At 38.8% G+C, this 14,264-nt stretch overlaps 1 protein-coding gene across 2 annotated transcripts in view; it reads left to right on the top strand.

Annotated features, from left to right (window-relative positions):
* ICE2 (interactor of little elongation complex ELL subunit 2) overlaps window positions 1–14,264 on the top strand; it is a 57,146-nt gene that overhangs the window by 34,183 nt on the left and 8,699 nt on the right. For both annotated transcript variants that reach the window (XM_004374621.3, XM_023729693.1), the window contains 2 exons: window positions 11,397–11,481; window positions 12,796–12,846. In XM_004374621.3, the coding sequence (XP_004374678.1) occupies window positions 11,397–11,481; window positions 12,796–12,846 (136 nt within the window). The remainder of the gene's footprint in view (window positions 1–11,396; window positions 11,482–12,795; window positions 12,847–14,264) is intronic.

Here is a 14,264-nt window from a genome sequence, read left to right as displayed (position 1 = left end):
TTTTTTGCCATTTTAACTTGAGAAAAATGTTCCAGGGAGTGGAGATAAAAGGGCTCCTGAGTAAATTTCTGTTACAGTTACTTTCGAGACCCACCCACCCACTGCTGTGGAGTCAATTCTGACTCATAGTGACCCTGTAGAACAGAGTGGAACTGCCCCATGGGGTTTCCAAGGCTGCAAATCTTTACAGAAGCAGACTGCCCCGCATCTTTCTCCTGTGGAGCAGCTGGTGGGTCTGAACAGCTGGCCTTTGGATTAGCAGCTGAGAGCTTTAACCTCTGTGCCACTGGGGCCCATTTACTTTCTAGAAGTAAGATAAAAAAAAATAAAACAACAGTCGTTTTATCATTGCAATGGCTGTCTGAATATAATTAAAAGAAGTTATATGTCAAATGTGACTATAAAGCGGTATATGTGACTCATTACTTAGCCTGTTTATTTTATAGTTTATACCTAATGTAATTTAGACTTACAGTAGTTTTGAGTTTAAAGTTGGGTGCCTGTCTTTACAAAATACCAGGAATTAAAGGTGAAGTGTATAAAATATTTAGGACATCTCACTTCAGAAGCACTTCTTGCTCTTTGATATCCAAATAATAGGCTAACTGGAAATTATTTTTATCTGTATAATACTTTGTTAGGTGGGAGTTACACACGTGCAGGCAAGCGGTGTGTTTCTCTTGGCGTATTCTAGTCTTTGATCCGCTCTGTAATTTGCCTGTATTGCTCTCTGTACCACCTTCCTCCTCTCCTGTTCGCCAGCCTCCCAGGTACAGCCTATGAGCTTAGGTTTTTTCTCAGTTTGGTTCATTATGTACCTACCACTCACATTATATGTTACACTGAAATGCTCCAAAATCATCCCTATGAACTATTCATTTACATACCCATGCAAAGAAGAATAGAACACTGTTCCTGTCGTTTATGGAGTACCTACTGGGGACCAAGGCCTGTGGACCCGTGATTGTTCATCCTCACTATAAAACAGATGATGTTTATCTTTGTTTTACAGAGGAGGGAACTGACGCTCAGATCGCACAGTATGTGCGAAATCCAGAATTGGTATCCATATCCGATCCCATAGCCCGTGTCTTCCACTAAAATGGAGAAGTGAAAATCCTGCGGAATTTGGGAGTCAGAAGATGGGTGTATGAGTGTTTTCCTATACTTTACAGCTCTTTTACGATGCGTAAAATTATCTAAACTCCCTGGGCCTCAGTTTTTTTCATGTATATGATATTACTTTTTTGGCCTACCTCAGGGACTGTTTATACAAATCATTTTCTTACAGTTATTACACAATGTATTGCTCGAAGGTAGGCTTCTCATTGGTAACAGTAAATACCCCACAAGATAATAGAATAAAATTACATATATATTTTGTGCTGGAGAAAAAAAAACAAACTGTCAACCTAGAATTTAGATGAAACTATGCAAGATCATCCTTATGACCCAGGAGTAGGGAAGGATTTCTTAACCAAAAACTAAAAGCATAAACTAAAACAAAAAGACTGATAACTTCTCTATACATAATTTTTAAAACGTAAACACATATGTGGTAATCCTTCCATTTTAAGATGCTCTGGTGTAAAGCGCGCCACTGACTTCTTTGTCCAGCTTTTAGCTTTCTTAAGCATAACGTACATTCAGAAAAATGTCAATAATATAAACGTACAGCTCAGAGATTAACACAAAGCCAGAGCCTGTGTAATGAGCACTGAGATTAAGAAGAAGACAAACTGCCAGTGCCCCAGAAGAGCCCCCTCGTGACACTTCCGCATCATAGCCCCCTTCCTCTTCTCCCACAGTAACCGCTGTTCTCACTTCTGACCTAATGGTTTTGTTTTACCAGCTCTATACAAAGGGAATCATACGGGGGATTCTTTTGTTTCTACCTTCTTTCACTTAACATTGCTTTTGCAATTTGTCCATGTTGTCTGTAACAGGAGTTTTATTGTTTTGACGTATCCCTTGGTAAGAGTACACCACAAGTTATTTATCCCTTTAACGCTGGGAGCGCACTTGAGTTGTTTCTGTTTTAATGCAGCTGCGAACATTCTTGTAAATGTCTATTAGTGCCGTGTACACGCATAGCCATCGGGCAAATGCCTAGAAGCGAAATTACTGGGTCATAGTTTTTCAAAGTTTTTCAAAGTTGTGCTGATTCACACTTATATTAGTAGTGTGTATTCCAGTTTCTCCATATTCTTGCCAACACTTGGTCTTGTCAGTTTAACTTTAACCATTCTGGTGAGTGTGCATTTTTAATATCTGATTGTTTTATTCGCCTTTTCCCGGTTATTTATGAGGTTGGACATGCTTCCATGTAATTATTAATCATTTAGACGTTCATTTCAAATTGAATGTTGGTTGTGAATTGCCCATTCAAATCTCTTGCCTTTTTTCCTATGCAGTTGTCTTTCCTTTGGCGACTATATATGTTATAAATATTTTTGTCCCATTTTGTGATTTGCCTTTTCAATCTCTTAATGATGTTTTTTTAACTTCAGTGTAGTCTGATGTGTTAATCATTTCCTTTATGGTTAGTGTTTTCTTTGCTCTACTTAAGAAGTATTTCCCTACAGCAAGGTCATGAAGATATTCTCCTCTGTTATCTTCTAGAAGCCATTTTTTTTTTTATCTTTTAATTTTTGGACATATATAATTTATCTGGAATTAATTTTTTCATAGAATATGAGGCATGATCAATTTTCAGCACCAGTTATTGGAACAATCATCCTTAGCCTGCCTCTCTCCAGTGCTCCTTGTGTTACAAATCATATGTGAATCTAATTCTGGGCTCTCTATTTGTCCTTCAGGCTATACCACACCATTTTAATTGCCATATTTTTATGCAAATAACGCATGTCTTCTATGTTTGTTTGCCAGCTGCGCCCTCCCTGCAAGGTATTTTTGTAAGTACTGCTATGCCAATTTTTTTTACGTGTTGCTGTAAAAAAGTATTAGAGTAGCATGTATACACACACACACACACACACACACACACCTATCTATTACAGTTCTCTGCAGAAATTTTCAATCTTGTCCTTTCTTAAAACGATTAGGCATAATTATTTTTATGTCTGTGTCTAGTAACCCTGCTATCTAAATTCCTTGTCTTTTCTATAATATGTTGTTCCTCTTCTTTTCCCATGTTATGTGCCAAGTTGTTCTTAATCGAGGGCCAGGTACCGTTTATGAAACATTGTGGAGATAATTTGAGGCCTGAGGGCTTTTCCTCCTCTAGCTAGGATTACTTTTGTTTGTTTTTGACAGCAGCCAGCTGCGCTAGCAGTCCTGGTTCACTTTAATCCAGTTACGTGGATGGAGATGATTTGAAGTTTGGCTTTGGTCTCTAAAAGGGCCAGTCTGTTTCCTGATTTTTGCTAAAGTGTAGCCATTCAGGATCTGTGCAGAAAAGAGTAAGCAGGCCTGAGAACATGTTATCATTAGAAAGGCCTCTTTGCAAGCTGGCCCTGGGCTGGTGTCCGGAAGCTTGACTGGGAAACAGTTCCCTACACTGATTTAAAATTTTCTCTAACTGATAAGGATGGTTCATCGTGCCTTAACTGTTTGTATAAACAGTTTGATTTATTCTGAACATCTACTTTTCTTTTTTTGAGAGTTTGGGATTTTGGTGTGTGACCAGCCCCCAGTAAAAACTTTGAGTACTGAGTCTCTAAAACATTCCCTCATTTCTCCATGACTCATTGCTGGAGCAATGCAATGTGGCCCGTGTGACTAGGGTGAGGACTCTTGGAAGCTTGCGCCTGCTTTGCTCTGGACGTCACCCCAGGCACCAGTCCTTTGCCTTTGTGTCCTCTCACTGTAACAAACCTTAGCCAAGAGCACAACTGTATGCTAAGTCCTGCGAGCCTTCCAGTGAGTCACCAAACCGGTATGCAGTTCTGGGGACCTCTGACATAGGCCCAATGCAGAGCTTTAAGAGGTTACCTCATTAGTTGACCTCGTTAGCCCTGAACTCCAGTGTTGGTTCCTCTGATGCTAAAAGACTTGAAAACTCTGGTCACTTTTTAGCCTCTCAGTTGCCCTTTCCAGATTTACCAGGCGCATCTGAGTGAGAAGCAGCTGTAAGAGCCAGCCTCGTGCCACTGGGTTTCCTTCTTCCTCTGAACGTTGCCCCCTCTACCCACACAAATGTGTGCCTGCCGCTCTCTCGTGTTGCCACTATAAGCTCTCTCATTTAATTGCTTATGAGAGTTATTGCCTATCTCTGTGTCTTTTGTTTATTGATGTATTCCAGGCACCTAGAACAGTGTCTGGTACTTGGGAGTATTCAGTAAATACTTGTAGACTAAATAAAGTTGGCTTTGGTAATTGGTTGAAGGAACAGTAAAAGTGAAGGATAGAGAAAATGGCAGAAAACTAACCACTGAATTTATATTCTTTATTCTGTTTACTGTCCCAACCGTGTGTCAGACAAACCATTGGGATGCATGAAGGGAACATTAAGATGTTTATTTATATTTAGTTTTTTCTCTAAAAAGTAAAAATTAAGCATTACTCCTATTGAGTATATGGGTTGACACGTGGTATGCTGTCTTGGATATTTGTCATAGAGTGCTGTCACATATAGTATTCAAGGTATCCTCAGTGTCTGTACAGTGCCCACCTCCAGGAGAGAATGTGCTCCCTGCATTCCACATGAATGGCCACCCCAGAGTTGTGCATTGAGCGTCCTTGGTTATGCTGAGGAAGAAGGGTCGTTCCTCACCCTGCTGGGATTGACAAAACCAAAAATTGAGTCGATTCTGACTGATAGTGACCCTATAGGGCAGAGTAGAACTCTGCCCCATAGGGTTTCGAAGGAGCAGCTGGTGGATTCAAACTGCCGACCTTTTGGTTAGCAGCCATGGCTCTCAACCACTACACCACCAGGGTTTAGTGTGCCCTAAATTGTTGCAGTGTACTTTTACCAACTGTAAGGCATCTCTAGGCAGATGGATTTTATTAGGAATAATACTAACAAATTTTTAAATACTTTGTAATGATATTGAGAGGGATTGAAAAATCTTGTAAATAACGCAGGAGGTCTGTTGATTATTTTATAACAAAGTACTCTAAAAATGTTGTCGAAGAGAAAAACAAACAAAAGTTGTGGAACTTGAAGAACTTGTATTTGTTTTCAATCAAGAGTTCTGACTTTGCTGATTATAACTCCTTGAATTTCAGGCCAGTTACTCGTAATGTTAGTGTGTTGGTGGTGGTGGCAGCATATTCTGTCTCTTCACAGGAAAGGTGAGTTTTAATGTGGATGAGCCAAGAAAGTACCTGCTTTTTCAAAGAAATGAGGACTGTGAAAAGAGCATTTTGAAAACAGGCGTTTGAAAATTTTTTCGTTGATTTTGTTGTCAGAAATGAAGACTGTCACTTATTATCGAAAACCTCTCATATCTGTATACTTTAACAACTTGGAATCAAATTAGAAAAAAAAAAATCTCTTTTAAAATCTCCCAAAGGGCCTTAGGGATTGAGATGCAGCCCCTATGAGTTTCTTTAAAAAATAAAAGCCTGATTAATGTTGGAGAAGATGGGCATTTACTAGTAGAATTTCAGCAAAAATATTTGTGTAATTGATGGGTGGTGTGAAAAAAACATGGTCCTACTTTAGTAAGGATAGCATGATGCACTTGTTCCATTTGGACCTTTGCCAAGAAATTTGGAAGACAGCTACCAGGCCAACCAACTGGAAGAGATCTATATTTGTGTCAATTCCAAAGAAAGGTGATCCAACAGAATGCAGAAATTATCAAACAGTATCATTAATATCACACACAAGTAAAATTTTGCTAAGATCATTCAAAAATGGTTTCAGCAGTATCTCGACAGGGAACTGCCAGCAATTCAAGCCAGACTCAGAAGAGGAGGTGGAACCAGGGATATCATTGCTGATGTCCGATGGACCTTGGCTGAAAGCAGAGAATACCAGAAAGATGTTTACCTGTGTTTTATTGACTATACAAAGGAATTGGACTATGTGAATCATAACAAATTATGGATAACATTGCAAAGAATGGGAATTTCGAACACTTAATTGTGCTCACGTGGAATCTGTACATAGACCAAGAGACAGTCATTCGAACACAGCGAGGGGATACTGCATAGTTTAAAATCAGGAAAGGTGTACATCAGGGTTGTATCTTTTCACCATACTTGTTCAATGTGTATGCTGATAAATAATCCAAGAAGCTGGGCTATCTGAAGAAGAATGCGGCATCAGGATTGGAGGAAGGCTCATTAACAACCTGTGATATGCAGATGACACAACCTTGCTTGCTGAAAGCAAAGAGGACTTGAAGCACTTACTGATGAAGATCGAAGACTACAGCTTTCAGTAATAATTACACCTCAACATAAAGAAAACAGAAATCCTCACAACCAGACCAGTAAGCAACATCATGATAAACAGAAAAGATTGAAGTTGTCAAGGATCTCATTTTACGTGCATCCACAATCAACGCCTATGGAAGCAGCAGTCGAGAAATCATAGAACGTATTGCATTGGGCTAATCTGCTGCAGAAGACCCTTTAAAGCGTTAAAAAGCAAAGATGTCACCGTGAGGACTAAGGTGTGCCTGACACAAGCCATGGTATTTTCAGTCGCCTCATATGCATGTGAAAGCTGGACAATGAATAAGGAAGACTGGAAAAGAATCAATAGCTTTGAATTATAGCGCTGGCGAAGAAAATTGAATTTACCGTGGACTGCCAGAAGAACGAATAAATCTGTCTTGGAAGAAGTACAGCCAGAATGCTCGTTAGAAGCAAGGATGGCAAAACTTCATCTTATGTATTTTGGACATGTTATCAGGAGGGACCAGTCCCTGAAGAAGGTCATCACGCTTGGTAGAGTGGAGAGTCAATGAAGAAGAAGACCCTCAAGGAGATAGATTGACACAGTGGCTGCAACAGTGGGCTCAAGCATAGCAACAATTGTGAGGATGGTGCAGGACAGGGCAATGTTTGGTTCTGTTGTACAGAAGGTCGCTATGAGTCAGAACCAACTTGACAGCACCTAACAACAGCATCGTGTTAATATCTTTTTTAGCTATGCTAGTCATTGAAACCTGTAACAGAATAAACTAAACTTTGAACCAGTTCTTCAAGTAGTTGTATCACACAGTATGAAACCAGGATTTAAAAAAGATTACAAAGAAAAGTGATCAATGATACATAGCATATTATTATGTCATTCTTTAAAAAAAATTTGGTCTGTTTTAATTGTTATTAATGAATAGTTTTAAATTTTTGGAGACCACTGCTCTAAGCAAAAGAGAGAAGTGAAGCTCTGGATGATTAAGTAACCTGTCCCTGGATACAGAGCTCATCAATGGCAGGGCCAGAGTTTAGTCATAGTTCCTGTAAGTGTGACTAACCTAACAGCAGCCACCTGGCTGTAAAACAATAGAGAGCTAGGGAAGAATTTTGAGGGAAGGCAGAGTAAGAGAGCAAATGTGACAAAAGTGAAGTGTTGTGTGTGTGAGAGACAATATTAATCAGTATAACTTAAAACAAATGATTTATTGTGTCTTAGAAATCAGAATCTTAAAATCTAACCAGGAGGTTTCCAAGTGCTCACGACCTCTGTCCCCCATGTACTCATACACCATATTCCCTTCTCAGTTATGGCCTGAATTTTCCACATCCAATCATTGCTGGGCACTCCTTTGTTTAACTGAAGCATTTGTCAGTCCTCCCAGTCCTTTCCTATAATCTCAAGACTTCAAGGAAATTTAAAGATCATTTCTCCTCAGAAATCAAGGTTGGTGGTCATTCATTAGATCTTTTAGAGATAACAGTGAGGGTAGAGTTTACCTGCATGATTCAGAGATTCAGACAAGGCATGTATCTTGTGAGGTACAAATGACGTAAGATCCCAGTAAACAGCAAATATTTCCTTTAACTGAAGGCATCTTGGTTTACAGGACACTAGTTCAGCAATTCTCAAACTTTAATGTGCGTCAGAATCCCTCGGAGGGTTTTTAAAGTAGAGATTGCTGACCCTAGAGGGTCTGTTTCAGTTGGTCTGGATTAGGGCCCAACACTGCCTTTCTAACATGTTCTCGGGTGATGCTGATGCTGCTGGTCCAGGTGCTGCACTGAGAACCACTGCTGTAGCTTAAGTAGAATAAACATACTTGGTGTTTGTGTGTTTGCTTTGCTATGAACGTGTTTCTCTTCTAGATTCCAGTACTCCTTTTATCCTCTTGCCCCATAAAAACATTAAGATTGACTTCTCTAAGAAGGTTTCCGAAGCAGTCCTATCACAACTTCTGTATACACCCTCCAGTCTTATGTATTAATTATATATAGTTGACATATGGCAGTCCCCACTTCACACAGTTCTCACGTACATGAATTACAGTTACCATGGTGTATTAATTGTGAGAAATTGCATGAAGTACAAACTTCACTTCTGGCTCGTAAGTCCACAGATCACTAGTTAAATAACAGATGTACAAGAATCCTGATCAAAAAGGAGAAAATGCAGAACATAATTTCAAATTCTCACAGAATCCAGACTTGATGGAGCCATGGAGCCTGGGTGAACCCCCAAAACTATTGCCTTGAGACAATCTTTAATCCTTAAACCAAAAGTGTCCTCTGAGTTTAGCTTAACTAGTAAAGAATGTCTGCCTTGAGCATTGTTCTCTTTGAAGAACTATCTATATGGGATGAAATTGACCAGAGCTACTCAAAAGGTTAGATAGGAAACTTAGGGGACAGTGTTCATGGGAGAGGAACAGTTCGGAAAAGGAGGGTGAGAATGGTTACATAATTTGGAGAATGTAATCATTGTCACTGAATTATATACGTAGATATTGTTGAATTGGTGTCTGTTCTGTGTATATTCTCAACAACAAAACAAATAGAATATAAAAAAGTAAAATAACAGATGCACATCCTGATCAGTGACCAATCCCTTCTTTTCTTTCAAAGTCTCTCAGTGATTGATCACTGCACATCTCATTTAGTTCATGCACAGAAAGCAGAGCCTGTACTGTTGCTTTCTTGTCTCCCAGTGATAAACCCAGACGATATTTTATAAAAATGCATAGTCAAAAGAAGGAACTGACCGAAAGAGGCTAAAACACAGCAAAGTAACAAGAAGTGATACTGCTGGAAGTGAAATTCAGATTGAACAAATGGAGTTCTTGAATAGATGGCCGACAGTGGGAATATTGACACCGCTGCTGTTTGAGAGACTAGGCATGCAGCCAGGCGAAGGTGAACTTACGGACGTAAATGGGGGAAGCAGGTGTGACAGGACGGGCGATGGCCCACAGAAATGACATGGGCGTAAGATGGTCCACTAAAGGAACTGTCAGAGGTGTTGCACAACATTGAAAGCACAAAGGTTACAACGTTGGAAGCTGTTGCTAACCTAGTCATAGAAAATGGGCTTTTTTTTGCTTCACAAGTTATACAGGAAGAGGAAAGTGGCAAGCACTATTCAAATTACTGGTTTTTTACAAAGAAACGAAATACTTTAATTCTTAATGGTTCTAGTGTTTTATAGTGGACTGTTTTTCTATTATTTTCCTATAAATGTATAATCAACGGAGAATTTACAGTGTTTGACAAAAATTATGAAGGTAGTAGAACAATCCTAAGTTTTCCCGTTGATTATTAAGACCACTTTGCATGGTTTCAGTCTGCATGATGATTTTTATGGTCCCATACTGCTGTGCAAAGCAAGGACTGCTCATACATATATAAATTCATGTATATGTATGTATGTATTTATGAATGAATGCATATTTATAAAGACTTTATTTGTAAAGATTGTAAAGCAACGCTTCCCAACCTTGGCCTACATTAAAAAAAAAAAAAAAATTGTACAGCACACTGTGATACACAAAAGAAATTGCTCATGGCTGATGTGCAGTGGCCAGGAAGCTGTTGCCACCCCAAGCCCTGCTCAGCTGCCCCAAGGGCTGAAGAGAGAAATGTCTCAGGCACACGTATAACTCACTAGAGGCCCGTAGGTTGGAAAGCTCCACTGTTGAGAGAATCGTAAACTCCTTCAGGAGGTGGGTCCTCCTAGCGCTTAGTGTGGTGTTTTCTGTACGGTTCTTTCTGACTGGCCATGTTTGACATATACTATAATACATACTTCTCATTGAGATTTCTTTAAAAACGTAAAAACTGTTAATGGGTTTCCCCATAGGCATATTTAGTGAATGTATAAAAATGTTTCATTGTACTTAATATCCCCTTTCTACCTGTATTAAACCATTAAAATGTGTCACAGTTATTAGAAATGTCACTATATAACGAGTGTTGGAGATGCAGAGGTAAAGGAAAACTTGGTGTAGGAAATAAAAGTAGGTGTGGGAACAAGTGGCTTTGTTGTCTTAGAAGGAACACATCTTGTAAAGACGTTTGTGGTTCTTTTTATGTGCGCAATGCAAATGAAATAAAAGGTGGCTAGATAGGAAAATGAAATGTGAGATTGCGTGCATTTTTTCTTGTCCTAGTTATTGACGTGAACTTGCCAGGTAATTTGTTTTTATAACTAAATATTGGGAGTTGAAATATAAAAACAAAAGCAGTATTGTTTTTAGCATTGGTGAAAGTTACACTCTTACCATGTTAATTGGTGTTTTTAACTAGGGTGCAATAACATGGTTTTTGTACTGACTTGGTGATATGACATTCAGCTCTGGATTAGCTTTTATTGCACTCTTCCTGGGTACATTTCAAGGCCTCAGTGTTATATCTCAGCCTGTTTTGTTTGGGAATGTACACGTTACAGTTTAAAATAGAAGTGTTTTCTTGAAAGTTTGCTGTTTTGTCTTTGGAATTCTAGCATCTCATGTTGGTAATAAAGTAAGACTTTTTTAACAGATTTTTTTTTTTTTTTAAGTTATAGGAAAGCCTGTGGAGTACTTCGATTAAAAATAATAAACCAGATTTTTATAATTTACTTTTTTTCTGAAGAACCAGAGACGTACAGAGCACGCACAGACTGTAAATTCGGCTTTATCCGCCTGCTTTGATAATCAGCATGTTTTTCTCTAAGAAATTTCCATAAAAATGCAACTTTAATTGAAATTAGAAACATACCAATATTTTAACAGTTGTTTTTAAATTTTGAACTTAGAGATGAATTTTGAATGTAAACGTGTGTAAACTTTCTACATTTAGCAAGTATCTTAGAGTGAATACGTTTCCTTTCTAATATTTTTGTGTCATTTTTAAATGAGGCTTTACATAATCAACCTCACAGAAGGTATCTTGCTCCTCTTTAGAATGTGAAGATCCTTTCAAGCCATTAAAAATTTTGTGAACACATCTTTAAGGAGATTGAATAACTTGGATTTTGTTTTTTAAATACTGTAGTTCTTTTTAAGTTTGATATTTTATTTTAGGGCATATTGATGCATTTACTTCAAAGCTTTTCCTGCTTGAAGAAATTACCTCAGAAGAATTAAAAGAAAAACTATCAGCTCTCAAGTAAGAACGTTTACTTTGTCTGGGAATAGAAAAACGTATTAATGTGATCGTTATTTTTCCTGTATCTCCAAATATGGTTAAGTTTAAATCATTTATTCTCAAGACTTTCAATCCGTTTATCCACTGAGGCTTCCCCTGACCCAGTGTGTGATCCATGTGAATTGTCTCTATCTCCAGATTAAGTGTAACGCCAGCAGCACAAGAGAGGAGCCCAGCGTCTAGGAAGCACGTGGGAAGCATACATCTTACCCCTTTGCAGGGAAGGGGAGGGATAGGACAGGCACCCTTCCTTTGCTCTCAGGATTGTGTACACTGATTTGAATACCCTAACTTCTAAAAGTTCGTCCTTTTACCAAGCATTATTATGCATCAAACTGAAATTATTGTACTCAGAATTCCAAGTGCCTGAACGGCACGGAAAATAACATCTGAAGGTTATTTTCTCGTGTAAATCTCACAGCTAGCTAGGAGGGCTGGTGGTAGTGTCATCTCCGTGTTATACATGAGGAAACTGGGACTTAGAGGGACTTGTCCCAGAGCACACAGTTGCGCCAGCGTGATGGCTTGCTAGTGAATATATCTGGTTCACCACTTGGGATGGGAAGTCATCCTGACTTACTAGCTGCCTAACTCCAGCCTTGGAGCTTGACACAGTTTTTTAATGTCCCAGATCTATACTTGAACTCTTTGCTTGTACTTAAATATGTCCACTTCCATTATAAGGACTGCTTCTCCTGAGAGGTAACTTATATATGTGAATAGAAAAAGCTTTTGCATACCCTACTCTTCACCTGCCCTCTTCTGTGAAAACCAGTTAAAAAAAAAAAAAGATAAAGGGAGTGATTTTAGAATACTAATGAAGTATTTAGAATAATATATTTCATTTTTGTTGAACTATCCAATCCCATCAGTGGCTTCTATGGCAGCAGACATTTGGAGTGCCCGGCAGTGTCTTTGGAAACTAGTCAACCACCATTTCTAAGAGGCAAACTCTCCTACAGATGAGTTCCGCTAAATGCTTCTGAGCACTTTCAGAAGTGTATGATTTGAACATAAAATAGTGGTCCTTTCACAGTTTCTCTTACACGAAGCCAAGTACTTCACGATTATAAAGAAAAATCAGGGAATGGCAGAACATTAGGTAGATGTTATAATTTAATCCACGTGGAAATAAGTTTGGATGTTCTGAGGTTTACATTATCTCTTCTGCTGCTTCCTTTTGTTATTGAGGGCAGTTCTCTTCCTGGGGAACTGTAATTGTTAAGATTAAGTTTTGTGTGCTTTAATTTTATGAGAATTTCTTTTATTTAATAGGATTTCAAGTTTATTTAACATCCTCCAACACATCCTAAAGAAATTAACTAGGTATGTATTTTTTGGACATGTTGCCTTAATCTGATCTTCTTGGATGAAAATTGATAGAAACTTCAAAAGTATGCCGTTAGGGATTGGGAGGAAAATAACTCAGAAATACAAAATTAACTTTATTGTGTCAAAGTTGAATTTATGGAGATATAAGTAAAAGGATAATATGGTAGTATCTGGCTTCAATGAACTTGCAACTACATTTTCCTATAAGGCTATTGTATTAGTTGCCTATTGCCGCTGTAACAAATTACCACAAACTTGGTAGCTTAAAACAACAGAGATTTCTTCTCTTCCAGTTCTGGAAGTCAGAAGTCTGAGATGAGTTTCGCTGGGCTAAATGTCAGAGTGTCAGCAGGCCTGGTTCTTCCTGAGGGTTTTGCAGGAGAATCATTTCCCTGCCTTTTTCAGCTTCTAGCAGCCGTCTGTGTTCTTTGGCTTGGAGCTCCTTCCTCCAACTTCGGATCACCTCACTCCAGTCTCTGCTTCTGTCGTCACATTGCCGTCTTCCCTTCTGTAGTGGCATCTCCCTCTGCCTCCCTCTTATAGGACACTTGTGATTACATCATGTGACCTACCCAGAGTAATCTCCCCATCTCAGAAATTCTTAGTTTAGTCACATCTGCAAAGCCATATAAGGTAACACATTAACAGGTTCTGGATTAGGGCATGGGCATCATGGAGGAGTCATTATTCAATCTACCATAGCTGTGTTATTTTAATTTTCCGGATAAGGACGCAGCATAGACCTAGTGATCAAAAATCATTACGTTCATGGCAAATCTTAAAATAGGGATTCTCTCCCTGATCATTTATCAAATTCTTTTGTTATATGAACTTTTACATTCCTTCTGTTACACCCTTACCAAAAGGTAAAATAGAAAACAATTCAAAAGCCTCAAAATCTCAAACTTCTAGTCTAACTGTCCCACTTAACTTACTGTGCAACTGAATGTTAGTTTCCTCGTTTGTAAAATGATGGTGTTGAGCGCAGTGATTTCCTGGGCACTTATCGGTTCTCAGAGTCTGTGATTCTATGACAGGATTTTTATTTTATATATTCTGTTCTTCACGTGAAGCACAACGCTTATACATGAAATTTACCAGATGCTTTTGAAATGTTACCATTCTCTTATTTAGTTTGTTTTCCATTGCTGCTGTAGAAAATTACCACAAATTACTTAAGTAAAGCAACAGAAATGTATTACCTGACAGTTGTGGAGTCTGATACAGGTCTCACTAGGCTAAAATCGAAGTGTTGGCAGACTGCATTCCTTTCTGTAGGCTCTGAATAGGCTCTGTTTCCTGGCCTTTTCCAGCCCCTGGGGGCCACCCGCATTCCTTGGCTCCTGGCCCTCTTCCTCCATTTTCAGAGCTGCCAAGGCAGATGGAGTCCCTCCCACATCGCGTCACTCTGA

This window comes from Trichechus manatus, unplaced genomic scaffold (assembly GCF_000243295.1).
Source record: "Trichechus manatus latirostris isolate Lorelei unplaced genomic scaffold, TriManLat1.0 scaffold00030, whole genome shotgun sequence".
In the NCBI taxonomy this organism is placed as follows: Eukaryota; Metazoa; Chordata; class Mammalia; order Sirenia; family Trichechidae; genus Trichechus; species Trichechus manatus.
The sequence above is the reverse complement of the archived record's forward strand: the minus strand, read 5'-3'. Positions and strand labels throughout refer to the sequence as shown.